We start from the raw sequence: 15,439 nt of genomic DNA on the forward strand, positions 1-15,439 counted from the left end.
ATGAGGTGGTGCTTGCTTCGACTAAGTCTATACAGACAAGTTTCCGAAGCAGTCACGAAAAAAGTCACTGTGATCTAAAATTAAGCAATGAGTTGCTGATCACTATGTGCAGTGTCAAGTTTGTTGCTGCTTCTGTGCTGCGTCTAAAGTGAAGTTAAATCTTTAATAATAAAGTGGCGTCTGTATCCCTGGAAACAGGTGTACTAACGACAGGCAAAAAAAAATCGCCCCGCCTCGGTGTCACGTCAGCGAGATTTTGCGAGTTTTAAGGTTCAGAGGTTGATGGTATGGCTTTCAAGAAATTTGACACTAACTTAATACAGAGAGTTTTCTCGTCACAGTCAACGAAAAGCAACGGCCGAGTGCTTTTTTTTTTAGAATGCGCCGAGATGACATAAAAATCCGGGATGCGGCACCAAGATGCCAACTCCAGACACGAGGTTAGTTTATTCAGATAAATAAATACCGCACATTTACACCGTGGTACACAGGATTAAGTCTCAATGCACCGAACTGTATAGGGGACCTCTCGTATGTAAAAGGACGGAGTAGTTTAACTTAAAAGCAGTAAACACAGAAAGAGAAGTGCTCAGTATAAATATTACTAGGCAAATATAAGTGTAAACTTTGGGAGTTGCAAAGAATGATATAGGACCGCAAACTAAATCGTAAACCCGGTCAGCAACTGGGCATCTTATGCAATACGCAAAATATTGGCAATACGCGAAAGCTCTGTAAAAAGTATACCAATAAAAACAGAATAAATGCGTCATGCGCCACAGTGAAGATTATTGCCTTTACTGGATTACCTACAAAATCTGAAGGAAGGTGAGAATGGAAAATGGCCACGATTAAAACTATACTTACTTCATGTCTGTTTAAACCAGGCGAGTTTTTAAAACGATAACGAAACAACCGCATTTCAAGTCCTGAAGCAGCTGTTATACATGTATGCGTCAAAAAGAGTAAGCTGAAAACGTAATGAGCAAACGCCTTACCAAGCTGTTACCGCAGCTCGTATTTGATGAAGATCGATTCAAATATCACTCACTCCAAAACCGGGTGATAATATTGCTCAAGATCGCCAAACTGTGAAAATCCATTTAAAGCAGCGCTTCTCGCTATGAAGCTCTCAAAAATATATTGTTTTGTTGATTTTGCTAGCACGGTTTCAAAGTACAAATTTTAGGAATTGCTATGGTTGCCGCTCAGCTCGGCTAAGCGGGCAGAACGCGCTGGTCACGTCACCGAAACCGTGACGGCCGAACAAATAACGATGGACGTTGTGTTGAGTTGAAAGCATGAGTAATCATTCGCGTCGCGATTTTTCAGACTCAGAATGATTGCTCAGTAAAAGACCCTGCTTTTTCTTGCGAAATACATGCTGTTCTTGTGATACTATAATCATCGTAATCGAAGTACATTGTGATAGCACGTATAGCAGTAATTCACTTACAAATGTAATAATTTTTAATAATTTGTGTCACTCTCCAGATCAATAGCATTCTTATGCGTAGTAACTGCTTAACTGTTTTATAACGCTTCTCGTGGCTTGCTGCAATTGTTCAACGTAGTATCGTTGATTACTTTGTAATGACATGTGCATCTTTTCTTATGAGATAGAAGCGCTATACACCAGATATGTGCACCAAGGTTAGGGAATGCAAATACCACAATAGCACACTTTTTAAAACGTTGTGTCTAATGCGAAGCATGTCTGTGGTATATTTATGTTTTCATGGTGGGAAAGCACAGGCGCGTCTGACGCGTTCTCGTATTAGGTATCTAAAGCTACATACTGATCAAAAGGTCGACCATACTAAAGGTTTACCATAATTTGCATCTGCGCTTCATCACAAGTGGTTTTCTAAATGTGATAACACAAACCTAAGGTCAGGCAAGTCTTGCTGGTTGGTCTTGGTATGAGCGTCTTTGTCTGAAACACCAAAATATGCTGGAGAAATATTATTTCTTGTTGCATACTCTGTACTAAGTTTCACTTGATATTACTTTAACTGCTGCTGATAACTTTGGGAGCGAGGAAGTTTCATGTTTTTTTGATCATTGTAGTTCTAGGAAAACATCGAAGCAGTTCGCATCGCACCAAGCATACATGTCTTGAATAACCTACCCAAACGACTTCTGCAATCAAAGTTTCATATAAAAGGGCAAGAAAAGAAGTGGACATGACAGGCATGTACAGTCTTGATGAATAGTTATCGGGCCTCAAGGCGTGCACGGGCACGTTGCTTTTGGCGCGTGTGATTTCACTCCTGGCGTAATTTTGACGCTGCGAAGCTGCGGATGATGAAAAACAGTGTCATATTCGCTCTTTCGAGCTTTAGAGCGCGAGTCATTCAAAGGAAGCTGAGCTACACGGCGCACTAGGTGAGTTCACCTGAGACTTGCGCGGCCTGGGGATCCTTTGACTAATGCCCGTATCTAGAACGTTCCATCCACTACAAAATACACCTCGACTCGAGGATATGGATGGCAGCGCCACTGCCATCCATTTTCGATAATTTGAATTCGGTAATTCGGTAATTCGAAACCCTCAGACTTACGCGGCCTGGGGATCTTTTGACTAACGCCCGTATTCTAGAATGTTCCATCCACTCAAATACGTACCTTGACTCGAGGATATGGGTGGCAGCGCCACTGCCATCCACTTTCGATAATTTGAATTCGGTAATTCAGTAATTCGAAACCCACGGTAATACTTGAGAAACGTAGCATCTTCAGCCGAAGGGCGGCACTGTGCTCAACTCTGTGGAATAAAGGAAGAGCTTCGAGTCGATGATCGTTTCAGAAAACTAGGGTAAAACTTTGCCATCGAGTATGAAATTTAAAAAAGTCAAGGTTTAGATAATCCCAACGAAAATGAAACAAACAATTCCGAGTGGGGTGTGCGCTTTCCTTTATAGACAAAAAAAATGAAATGCGGCTGCTAAGTCAAAAGTTTAGAGGGTTGGGCTGATGTTTCCCGAGGCTCCAAGAGATCCATCTTCACAAGTGGAAAATAAATATAACCCTTCAACATTATACTTTACCTTATTTCATATTCTTTAGAAGTGTATTTCTCCGGTATATCCTGGATGAGGTACGCCGCGAGGGTGTCGAAACATTACTCAGTCCCTTCCCGTTATAGCCCGACTTGTCGAAGTCTCGAGGTCTTGACAGAAGCCCGTCTGGTCGGGAGGCATCACGAAGAAGGGTAAAAAGAAAGACACCGACCACTGAAAGAACACAAGGAACGACGTTTCGGCTCCCCAGACGGGAGCCGTGTTCCACCACGGAAAGATTACAAGGAAAGACGCTTCGGCTCCTCTGACGGGAGCCTTGTTCACCTATGAACAAGGCTCCCGTGAACAAGGCTCAGCCGAAACGTCTTTCCCTGTACTCTTTCAGTGGTCGGGGTCCTTCTTTCTACCCTTCTTCAGCTTGACTTGTCCTTCCAACCGTTGGACTTGGCCGATGACGCAGTTCTCGTCGCTCAAGCAGCCGTTTAGGCCACACGCAGCTTCGCAGAACCGCTGACTGTTTTTGTTTAATTTTTCCCCTCGGGCAGTGCGGCCACGCTTCCGGTGACATTCCGGTGCCTGGAAGAGAACCTCCACATCGACAAGCGAGTGACCCGGTTCGTGCTGCCCGTCGGCGCGACCGTGAACATGGACGGCACGGCGCTTTACGAGGCCGTTGCCGCGCTCTTCATTGCACAGATGAACGGCATCAACCTCTCCATCGGCGAGGTCATTGCCGTCAGGTGAGCAGCGCAGGTGGTTGGTTGGTGACAGGCATTTCTCGCTTCCTGGAAGGCGGGTGTAAATCATGTAAATCCTTACTGCGACTCGTGTAAATCGTGTAAAGCGTTTGCTTATGTTTCTAAAAGAAAGTTAACTCAGTGAAAACCACTCTCCCGAGATCCCAGCGACGCTTCGAATCGTATTGTCTAAAAGCTGAGGCTGAAGGGCGCGCCTACTACGTAGACTGTCAGCGAACAAAAAAAATCGTCGTGCCTCTACTGGTTTGCTCTTCTAACGCGTCGATCTTACCGATCTCCTTCGATTGAGTGAATGACATGAACAAGTTCTCACTGTCGGAACTGTAAAAGAACAGCAAAGGCTCGTTCTTAGTCACTGCCTAGATCAGAGACATACGTTCTTGGACATTAAGAACGTGTGTCTCACTCCAGAGAATTGGGGCCGGGGTGGCGCTTACACGAGCCCTAACTTCATCTTGTGGCCAACCAGAATGCCCAGTGTCCGAAATGATCCGCTCCTGCCTCTGCTGCGGATGCCCACCATCCACTTTGGACGTTTTCTGGGATAAAGAGAGTCCGCGAAAGTGTGCTTTGGGTTGTGAACTTGAGAAGTGACCAATTTGAACACTACGAACGATGAGTCATGGACAGTGCATTTTACGAGTATAACTCGCTTCTGCAATATGTGCATGAAACGGCCCTATGTGTTTATATTTAGTTTTGTTGTGACGTTATGCGGCGTGGCAACCAAACCGAAAAAAATTGTCACCTAAACATGCATACGTGATTTGAATGCGCAAGCATGACTTCCCTGATTAATTGGTTACGTCCGTGTTACGTCGCGTCATACAATGTCACGTGTCCTTCGCAACTCTACCTTACTCCACCTTAATCCAATTTAATCCGCCTTGCTCTAATTTGTACCAACCTTAATCCACTTTAATCCGCATTGATTCACCTTGCTCTAATTTGTACGAACCTTAATCAGATTAACCTTCATCCATTTTAATTCACCCTGATTCACTTCACCTTAGTTCACTTTACTCCACCTTAAGTCACATTACTCGAACTTGTTCTAACTTTAATTCTATGTTAATACTGACGACGTGCAAGACGCTGATGATGTCACTGATTATGAAGATCTTTGTTACCACTGGTTGCGGACAACGCCGGCTTTTCTGCCTCGTGGGAAATAAAACGCTCTCGCATTGAAAAAGGTGTGAGCAGAGTGCATTGTTGCTCAGCTCGTTTTCTGCATGCCCATTCGTTCCGCAGTTTGACGGCCACGGCTGCCAGTATTGGAGCAGCCAGCGTGCCCAGCGCAGGTCTCGTCACCATGCTGCTGGTGCTGACGTCAGTGGGTCTGCCCACGGAGGACATCTCCATGATCGTCGCCGTCGACTGGATGCTGTGAGTCTCGTGCACTCCTTTCACACACAAAAAAGGAATGTTAAATAATGTCAAAAGATAGCCTATGGACTTGTGTGTGTGACATAGAGCACTGCACGGGCCTGATTTTTCGGCCCGAGCCCGGCCCGGGCCCGCTTTACGAGGCCCGAGCCCAGCCCGGGCCCATAATACAAAGCCCGAGCCCGGCCCGGGCCCGAGCGTACATGACCGAGACCAGCCCGGGCCCGGCCCGGGCCCGTGGTTCCAAGCCCGGGCCCGACCCGGGCCCGTGTTACTGAGCCCGGGCCCGGCTCGGGCCCGGGCGTTCATTACTAAGCTTAGCCAGGGCCCGCGTGTGCATGACCAGGCCCGGCCTGTAAGAAAAAATTTCTTTTTTTTACTTACAGATTGTACCGTATCTGTCAGCCTCACCTTCTCGAGGTTTAATCAGCTGCAGTATATAAGCAATAAAAGGCCGAAATCTTTGTTTCTCCCACGGGAACATCAGTAATCCGGCCCATTGCCTGTGCTACTATTTTTCTGGTGGTGCGCATGTACTTACCTTGATTTGTACGATATGGTTCTATGATGTCATTTAGCATGCAAATATACAGGGCGTTTCATTTTAGCTGATCCAAATTTTTAAATATTGCCTGTGACAGATAGCACAGTTACAATACTTGATCTAAACTACTCGGTGAGGCCGCCATTACTTCCCCGAGAAATCAAAACGCCTAATTGAAGAATTAACATAATTACGCTAAATAACGTTTTAATTAATTATTTCATGGCACATCTTTCAATCAGCTAATTATATCCGCCGAGTTCGCAAGGCGTATCCACTTGGAACGAATTCTCAGGACTAAACCAGTTTCGAGATAATAATTTTCAAAGTGTCCGACGAAATCAATCAAATCAAATCAATTTATCGTCCAGTTTACATGCTGGACGGTCATTTCGGATTAAAAGCTACATATGTAGCTTGACATGACCCGAAAGACCACACATGCAAAATAATTCACATATATTTCCAGCTATCGCTGGAATTCCTCATAGACGAAATAGCTATGAATGGAAAGGCAAAAAATATTTGCGTAACGGCGAGTTAACAGAATTGGAAAAGTTTTAACAGAATGCATTTTAAACAACACTACAATAACAATACTAGCTATACAAAACAACGCAGCACCAGCTATACAACATAGCATGAGACTGAATTTTACAAGATCAACATTTGCTAAGAAAACGAAACAGGATTTACATTATATACTCAGAACCATACAGAAAGGCAGAATAATAATCACATCAGATACCTTACAAGTGACCAAAGTGTCAGCTGATTTCCTTCTTACTGAAAATACCGCCATTTTTGTATCTGTTGTAAGTGAATGGTAGGTCATGTATTAACGACTGATGCTTATAGAGTGTTCTGAAGTATGGAATTGACCATATCTCAGGATTTCTTGTGTTCGCATTAATGCGACGACGCTCTAAGGAGGCTAATTGTTTTTTGTAGTTACAAGCTAATTCTGACATGGATGGCCTAACGGATGGTAAAAACGCCTACTTGAATATTTAACATAATTACGCGAAATAACTTTTTAATTATTTTACTGCACATCTTTCAATCTACGAATTATAGCCGCTGAGTTCGCAAGGCGTATCCACTTGGAACGAATTCTCAGGACTGAACCAGTTTCGAGATATTAATTTTCAATATGCTCGACAAAATTCATGGGCGTTCCAATTAACTTTTTGAGGAAAGCGCTGTTTTATGCATTGAAGCAAAAAGTAACTGGCCTTAGCGCTAAAATAATTCCATATTATCGACACTGGTAATAGTGCGATCGCAAAAGCGGTAACATGGAAATGGTTTGAGGAGTGGTTCTTTGTATAATTTATTTTTCCTTACGCGGAAACAATGTTCGTTTTTGCGGAAAAGGAAAAAACAAATTAGCGTAGCTTGCACTGGCTGCGCAATGCTAAAGAGACAGCGGAGATGATGGGCACCTAGCTAGTCCTGGCTTTTGGACTAGACTAAGCACTACCAAGTCATCCCGAGCATTTCCCGGAATTTATTTATTATTGATTATCGATTAGCTATTGATTGGCTATTGATTGTCTATTGCAAGATATTGGCCACGTGTTTGGGATAGGCTAAGCACTACCAAGTTATCGGAATTTATTTATTATTGATTCATTATCGATTAGCTATTGATTGGCTGCCGATTGGCTATCGTAAGGTATTGGCCACGTATTTGGGCTAGGCTAAGCACTACCAAGTCATCCCGAGCATTTCCCGGAATTTATTTATTATTGATTATCGATTAGCTATTGATTGGCTATTGATTGTCTATTGCAAGATATTGGCCACGTATTTGGGATAGGCTAAGCACTACCAAGTTATCGGAATTTATTTATTATTGATTCATTATCGATTAGCTATTGATTGGCTGCCGATTGGCTATAGTAAGGTATTGGCCACGTATTTGGGCTAGGCTAAGCACTACCAAGTCATCCCCAGCATTTTCGGGAATTTATTGATTATTGATCGATTATCGACTAGCTATTGATTGGCTATCAATTGCCTATCGATAGGCAATTAGTCCCCACTATTCCTAGAGTGGTAGCGTGGAGTAGAGGTAGAACACCCGACTTCAAATCTGAAGGTCGTAAGTTCGAATCCTGCTCCATTCCACTACATTTTCAGGCATGGAGTGGTGCCTGACACCGGCAAAAAAAATACATATTGCCGAGAGCTAGTGGGGCTATACTAGTTCAGGTGCAACCAAACTAGGCAGGCCCACTAAGCTTCATCAAAGTCACTCCCTCACCAGAACAGGAATTGGCCTCCCTGGTGCAGTATTCGGCCACTACCTCCCTCATGACTCCGACAATTAACCCATGGCCCTCAGTTCCCAGTGGCTGCGGAGCACCTGACCAAGGCGGCGGTCAGACCTGCTACGCGGCAGAGGGTGCTAAGAATCTCTGGGTCAAGGCAGGCCGCCAATGGAAACTGAACCTGGCAACGTTCAACACGCGCACCCTCTCGAGTGAGGCTAGCTTAGCAGGACTATTTGAAGAATTATCAGGCATTTCCTGGGATATTATTGGCCTTAGTGAGGTTAGAAGAACTGGTGAGGCTTACACAGTACTGACTAACGGCCACGTCCTCTGCTACAGAGGTCTTCCAGATAAGAAAGAATCCGGGGTAGGATTTCTAGTCCATAACAACATAGCGGGCAACATTGATGAATTCTACAGCATTAATGAAAGGGTAGCAGTCGTCGTAATAAAGCTGAATAGGAGGTACAAAATGAAGGTAGTACAAGCCTATGCCCCAACCTCTAGTCACGATGATGAAGAAATAGAACAGTTTTATGAAGATGTTGAACTAGCAATGAGAAAGGTGCAAACTCGGTATACTTTAGTCATGGGCGACTTCAATGCAAAAGTGGGGAAAAAGCAGGTTGGTGAGCAAGCCATTGGCAACTACGGCATCGATTCTAGGAATGCAAGAGGAGAGATGCTAGTAGAATTCGCGGAAAGGAATAGGCTCCGAATAATGAATACCTTCTTCAGGAAGCGCAGCAACAGGAAGTGGACCTGGAAAAGCCCTAATGGAGAAACAAGGAATGAAATAGATTTCATACTCTCTGCCGATCCAAGCATAGTGCAGGATGTAGAAGTGTTAGGTAAGGTGAAGTGCAGTGACCATAGGTTAGTGAGGTCTAGGATTTCTCTCAATTTGAAGAGAGAGAGAGGGAAATTAGTGAAGAGGAAACAGGCCAACCTAGAGGCAGTAAGGGTAAAAGCAGACCAATTCAGGCTGGTGCTCGCAAACAAATATGCAGCTTTAGAACAGGAAGATGAAGATAACATAGAGCTAATGAATGAAACCGTAACTAGGCTGATCTCAGAAGCAGCAATTGAAGTGGGAGGTAAGGCACCAAAGCAACCTGTAGGGAAGCTCTCCCAAGAAACAAAGGACCTAATAAAGAAACGACAAAACATGAAAGTGTCCAACTCAAGAGATCAGATAGAATTCGCTGAACTGTCAAAACTGATCAACAAGAAGAAAGTAAGGGATATTCGAAATTATAACGTGGGAAAAATTGAGGAAGCCGTAAAATATGGACGCAGCATGAAATCAGTAAGAAGAAAACTAGGCATAGGACAAGGCAAGATGTATGCACTGAAAGATAAGCATGGTAATATCATCAGCAATTTCGATGACATAGTAAAAGCAGCAGAAGAATTCTATACTGACCTGTACAGTAGCCAAAACAGCCAAGCTTCTTCCATTCGAAATAGTGATGAACCGGATACAGAAGCTCCTTCTATAACTAGCGATGAAGTTAGAAGGGCCTTGAAAGACATGACCAGGGGAAAAGCGCCTGGAGAAGATGGAATAACAGTAGATTTAATCAAAGATGGAGGAGATATCATGCTTGAAAAGCTTGCGGCCCTTTATACGCAATGCCTCACAACTTCAAGTGTACCAGAGAGCTGGAAGAACGCCAACATTATACTTATCCATAAGAAGGGAGACGTTAAAGAACTGAAGAATTACAGACCCATTAGCTTGCTTTCAGTGTTGTATAAAATAATCACCAAGATAATTTCCAATAGAATCAGGACAACACTTGACTTCAGTCAACCAAGGGAACAGGCTGGCTTCAGGAAGGGATATTCTACGATGGACCATATCCATGCCATCAATCAGGTAATCGAGAAATCTGCGGAGTATAATCAACCTCTCTATATGGCTTTCATAGATTATGAAAAGGCATTCGATTCAGTAGAGATATCAGCAGTCATAGAGGCATTGCGTAATCAAGGAGTGGAGGAGGCATACGTGAATATCTTGGCAAATATCTACAATGATTCCACAGCTACCTTGGTTCTCCACAAGAAAAGCAGAAAGATACCTATCAAGAAAGGGGTCAGGCAAGGAGACACAATTTCTCCAATGCTATTCACTGCATGCTTAGAAGAAGTATTCAAGCTCTTAGACTGGGAAGGATTAGGAGTGAGGATCGATGGCGAATATCTCAGCAATCTTCGGTTTGCAGATGACATTGTCCTATTGAGCAACAATGGAGAGGAATTACAACAAATGATTGAGGACCTTCATCGAGAAAGTGCAAGAATTGGGTTGAAGATGAATAAGCAGAAGACAAAAATAATGTTCAATAGCCTGGCAAGGGAACAAGAATTCAGGATCGCCAGTCAGCCTCTAGAATCTGTAAAGGAATATGTTTATCTAGGTCAATTACTCACAGGGGACCCTGATCATGAGAAAGAAATTTACAGAAGAATAAAATTAGGTTGGAGTGCATACGGCAGGCATTGCCAAATCCTGACTGGGAGCTTACCACTGTCGTTGAAAAGAAAAGTGTACAATCATTGCATTCTACCGGTGCTAACATATGGGGCAGAAACTTGGAGGTTAACAAAGAAGCTCGAGAACAAGTTAAGGACCGCACAAAGAGCAATGGAACGAAAAATCTTAGGAGTAACGTTAAGAGAGAGGAAGAGAGCGGTGTGGATCAGAGAACAAACGGGGGTAGACGATATTCTAGTTGACATTAAGCGGAAGAAATGGAGCTGGGCAGGCCATGTAATGCGTAGGATGGATAACCGGTGGACCATTAGGGTTACAGAATGGATACCAAGAGAAGGGAAGCGCAGTCGAGGACGGCAGAAAGTCAGGTGGGATGATGAGGTTAGAAAATTCGCAGGCGCAAGTTGGAATACGCTAGCGCAAGACAGGGGTAATTGGAGATCGCAGGGAGAGGCCTTCGTCCTGCAGTGGACATAAATATAGGCTGATGATGATGATGATGATGATGATGATGATGATGATGATGATGATGATGATGATGATGATGATTCTTAGCTAGACTTATCCAGGCTCAGCTTCGCTAGTTCACAGGTGTATGTGCCATTGCGCTTGGACCCTTTCTGCACTGCTGCCAGGATCGGCCCCCATTTTTGCATTCAGCGGACACATTAGGCCCGGCTGAAACAGCTCCGCTATTAAAAATGAGAACTTCATCTGTTTTACTATTTTCTTTGATAAGATATAGTCACATCTGATAAGATATACAGTCAAAAGAGCGGTGTGGATCTGAGAACAAACGGGGATAACCGATATTCTAATTGACATTGAGCGGAAAAAATGGAGCTGGGCAGGCCATGTAATGCGTAGGATGGATAACCGATGGACCATTAGAGCTACAGTATGGATACCAAGAAAAGGGAAGCGCAGTCCAGGACGACAGAAAACTAGGTGGGGTGATGAAGTAAGGAAATTCGCAGGCGCAAATTGGAATCAGCTAGCGCAAGACAGGGTTAATTGGAGATCGCAGGGAGAGGCCTTCGTCCTGCAGTGGACATAAATATAGACTGATGATGATGATGATAGTCATCTTGCACGTGTCACTTCAGCTTGGCACAGAATGCATTGAACCATGCAATGCATAACGGTCGCGTGTGCTCGAAGGCCTACTTAGGCCCTTCAATGAGCGGGCCCGAGTCTGGCCCGGGCCCGTGGCTTCAAGCCCGAGCCCTGCCCGGGCCCGTGGCCTCAAGCCCGAGCCCGGCCCGGGCCCGCGGCTTTAAGCCCGGGCCCGGCCCGAGCCCGCCGACAAAACGATTCGGACGGCCCGGCCCGGCCCGCGGGCCGGGCCGGGCCCGGGCTTTCGGGCCGGCCCGGGCCCGTGCAGTGCTCTAGTGTGACATACCATATTAACGCGATAGCGTTAAGAACCCCGTATCGCAGAAAATCCGACGGCGCTATCCGCCAGAGAAAATTATATTTAGGTATATGTGTATGCCACGCCTTGCTATATGGCATGCGGTATATGCGGTTTATATTGCCACACCATTCTATTACAAAAGTTTGCTCATGCATCGTCTTACATTCTTGACAAAGTTATTCCTCGGAATTTTGAGAATGACAACCCACAAACAAATGTCATGGAACAAAACGCCCACAGGGCATGTCTTTTTTGTTAAATCTTCTCATACTGAAATGTTAAAAGTGCGAAACAATAACGGAAACCGGAAAATGATGCAATCTTTTTCGGGCGCGGCTGTGCACTACCTCCGGGATCGACCCATGCAAGAGGCCGCGTTTCTGCCAGAAAGCTCGTCTTTGTGAATAGCGTTCGCCGTCAGCGTTTCATCGTAAACATTACGGTTACATAAGCTGCAGTTGCGGGGAAGCGTGAGACGCAATCAGGGATATTTGAACGCTGTCGCATTGTCTTCTTAAAGGCGAAGCTTAAGCGTCCTCCAAGTTTTTGTCGACTTGTCTGCTGAAACCCTGCTCGGTAAGGTACTGACCACAATCTGCCAAAGGTCCGTTAAGGGCATAATGTATCGGTAATGTTATTCGTATGGCACATTGGGCTGGTTCCTGCCGATCGGAGCCGCCAGTGAAAGCGCTCCCGAGCCGATCGTTCTGCCGCTTCTTTCAATAAATGGGAGACGGGAAGCGGAAACACGTCAGCACTTGCGTTGTAAACAAACATGGCCGAAAACAGCGTGCGCGTCTGCCGTTAACATGGAGGAAGGAAAGAACTAGGGGAGGAGCACTGCGAAACACGATTAGAGCCGAACGAATCGGCGCTACACGTGATCGTCACGTCAGAGCGCGCGGTGGGTTTAGCGCTCACCCAGTGCAGGCTTAGCTGCGGCAGAACCACGAGAGCTTCTTTCATCGCGTTTGCCCGAACACGAAACTCCCCAGCGAGAAATCTGGGCACTTTTTGCTGGGGAATCTTGCCTCTCTTGCGCCTCAAAATGTGCCTTTTCCTAGGTACTACAGAGGACGACGCGCTTTACTTCGTTGGCCGCCTAAACGTCCGTCTAAGCGGGATCATAGCGACCGATACAGAGTCTGTAATTGCGAGCGTCAGTTTCTTGTCGTCCGTGGTTAGCCCGTGTCAGTGGGCCAGTGACACAGTCGTCAGCGACGAGAGGAGGAAGACGAATGGAGAGCTAGTTTATTTTTGAGTATTTGATCTGCTGCCGCGTAATAGTGCGCTGCTCGGCTAGGGACAAACGGAGCAAAGCGCGTCCTCCTTCGTTGCACTGTAGTACCTAGGGAAATGAAGGTTTCGAGGAGCGAAAGTCCTCACGCGTCTCTCGCGCAACTCACACATGTGCACAACGGTCAGGAAAACGCGAGGAAGTAGGTCTCCTCGGCAGAGCTGCAGAACGAGCATCGCATCGATTAAAAAACTACCGGGAACCCAACACTCTCGGCCAATACGCCGTCTCAGAGGTCACGTGTCGGGCCACTACGGTGAAGGAAAAAACCGAAGGGCATGACTTTAGAACTTCACAGAGAGTTCTCTTGGCCAAGTCTGGCTGCGTGACGTAGTCGTTCCCTCCTAAGTTTGTCTTCCCATGGCCGTTACCGCCGCGGCAGATGCCACGCCAACAGCGGAAGTTGCGGCAGTCACGTGACCGGAACCTGGCCGAATTTCGGTCGCGCTCCGAGGTTGAAGGTGAGAGCGCCTCGGAGAACTCTGATCCGCAGGCACGGTGCTCCGAAAGTAAATCAGCCGAGCGCTAGATTTCGGCAAGCCGAATATGAATCGCACTGCCAGAGCTCGCCAGAGCTCGCTAGAGCGCTCGAAAAGCAACCAGCCGACTGTATACCATTAAATTTCCTGCCTCTCCTGCCACTTCAGCGCTGATAAGGGGCTTCGTTTTTGAATCGCTAACAGCGTTACAGAGAAATAAATAAAAGATGAGAGCGAACGGAATTAAATATTTCGTCAACCCACGCACGCAGAACAACAGCGATCAATGTGTTGAGGGTCGGAGAGGCGGTAATGTCAGTGTACGAGTATCTTAAAACGCGCAGCGTTCAATCGAACGTACAGTCGGCCTAGTGTGGCGGACACTGATTGTCTCTGCAAGTCAAATCAAAGGCAGTAGTAGCACAATCGATTAAACAAATAATTGCTTCATTTAAAGTGTGTGCCATACACTATAAATATGCGCCGCCGCCCCCATCCACCGCCACCCCGCGCAAAAATGGATAGCACTTGGGCAAAAGATTGAAAGAACAAAACCCGCAGGAGTTCCAGTTATTAAGGGCTTCTTTAAGCCTGAAGCTAATAGAAATGGCCGTTTGTGTATAGCTGCACAAAAATAGAGGTACCGTAGATTTGTGCGACCTTGCGGAAACACAGCCCAAATGCTGGCGAAACAGCTCTTGAGACAAATATGCCGGGGCGCCTGGCGTAATTCTGGCTCTGATCTTCCCGCGAACAGGCGTTTCCGATTTCTGTGGAGTATTTTCGTAACGCTCAAACGCCTCTCTGAGCGCTACAGTTGTTGCCTGCAAGCTTACAAATGTGAACAAACTTTTATATGAGCAAAGTTACAAACAGTCAACTTGTCGAGCAGTAGCGCTGGCAGCAAGAATAACTCACTGCTCGAAAGGGCCCGTGAAAGACTCCGACGCCATTTTGAAAATGTTTTATAATGTCTCCAATGCATCTACTGAAGTTCATTTAGCATGTTACACCTATGACGAATATTATTTCTACAAATTTTCCTTTTTATGCGCGTATAAGTTTATAAATGTTAAACTTGGGCCCTTAACGTAAAACTGTTCTAGTCTGTTTTTATTTCAATCTCCTGGCGTCAAACATACGTAACCGCCGACGCAAGCATTGGATTGTGACCTGAACCGTTGTTTGAAGCACACAATCAAACGCTTTCCTCGTTAATAGGCGGTCACTCTTGCTTGCTTTCAAAGCGAATCTTGGCGGGTTTTTCGTATCTAACTGACTGACAAGAGGCCAGGAGCGCACGGAAGTGGAGAGAGTTTCGGTAGGGCCGAGCTAGCCCAGTGAAAGTAGACAACTGGATGAGGACGGTGGTGCCGGCGTCTGCGATTAGTCTGCTTCCCCTTGGTTGGCTTGCTGTGGCTGATCGAAAATCGCAGCGGCGTGCAAGGTATAAAATGCCGCTGAAACAGATCCTCGGCGAGAAAGAGTTGGCAGAGCGATGTGGTAAACGTGCCGAAAAGGCTCGATCACGTAAAACATGCCACGAATAAATTCTTATTAATTTATTATACACAAATAGACAGCTGTGTATAGCCAGTGCCATAGCGATCGGTGGGCAGACATCTTCTTTTCGGAACGGAGCAGTCTCAGGCTATTCAGTTTCAGTAAGAAAGTTCAATTTTGTTCGGTATATTAAAGCACCTTTAGTGCGTACGCGTGCTCAGTCTTCGCGGTTTTGTGACGTCGCGTG

General features: G+C 45.6%; 1 protein-coding gene across 2 annotated transcripts in view; it reads left to right on the forward strand.

Moving 5' to 3' along the window:
• Window positions 1-15,439, forward strand: part of LOC119464584 (excitatory amino acid transporter) — a 153,906-nt gene that overhangs the window by 125,725 nt on the left and 12,742 nt on the right. For both annotated transcript variants that reach the window (XM_037725609.2, XM_037725608.2), the window contains exons 8-9: window positions 3,569-3,763; window positions 5,036-5,170. In XM_037725609.2, the coding sequence (XP_037581537.1) occupies window positions 3,569-3,763; window positions 5,036-5,170 (330 nt within the window). The remainder of the gene's footprint in view (window positions 1-3,568; window positions 3,764-5,035; window positions 5,171-15,439) is intronic.

This window comes from Dermacentor silvarum, chromosome 9, assembly GCF_013339745.2.
Source record: "Dermacentor silvarum isolate Dsil-2018 chromosome 9, BIME_Dsil_1.4, whole genome shotgun sequence".
In the NCBI taxonomy this organism is placed as follows: Eukaryota; Metazoa; Arthropoda; class Arachnida; order Ixodida; family Ixodidae; genus Dermacentor; species Dermacentor silvarum.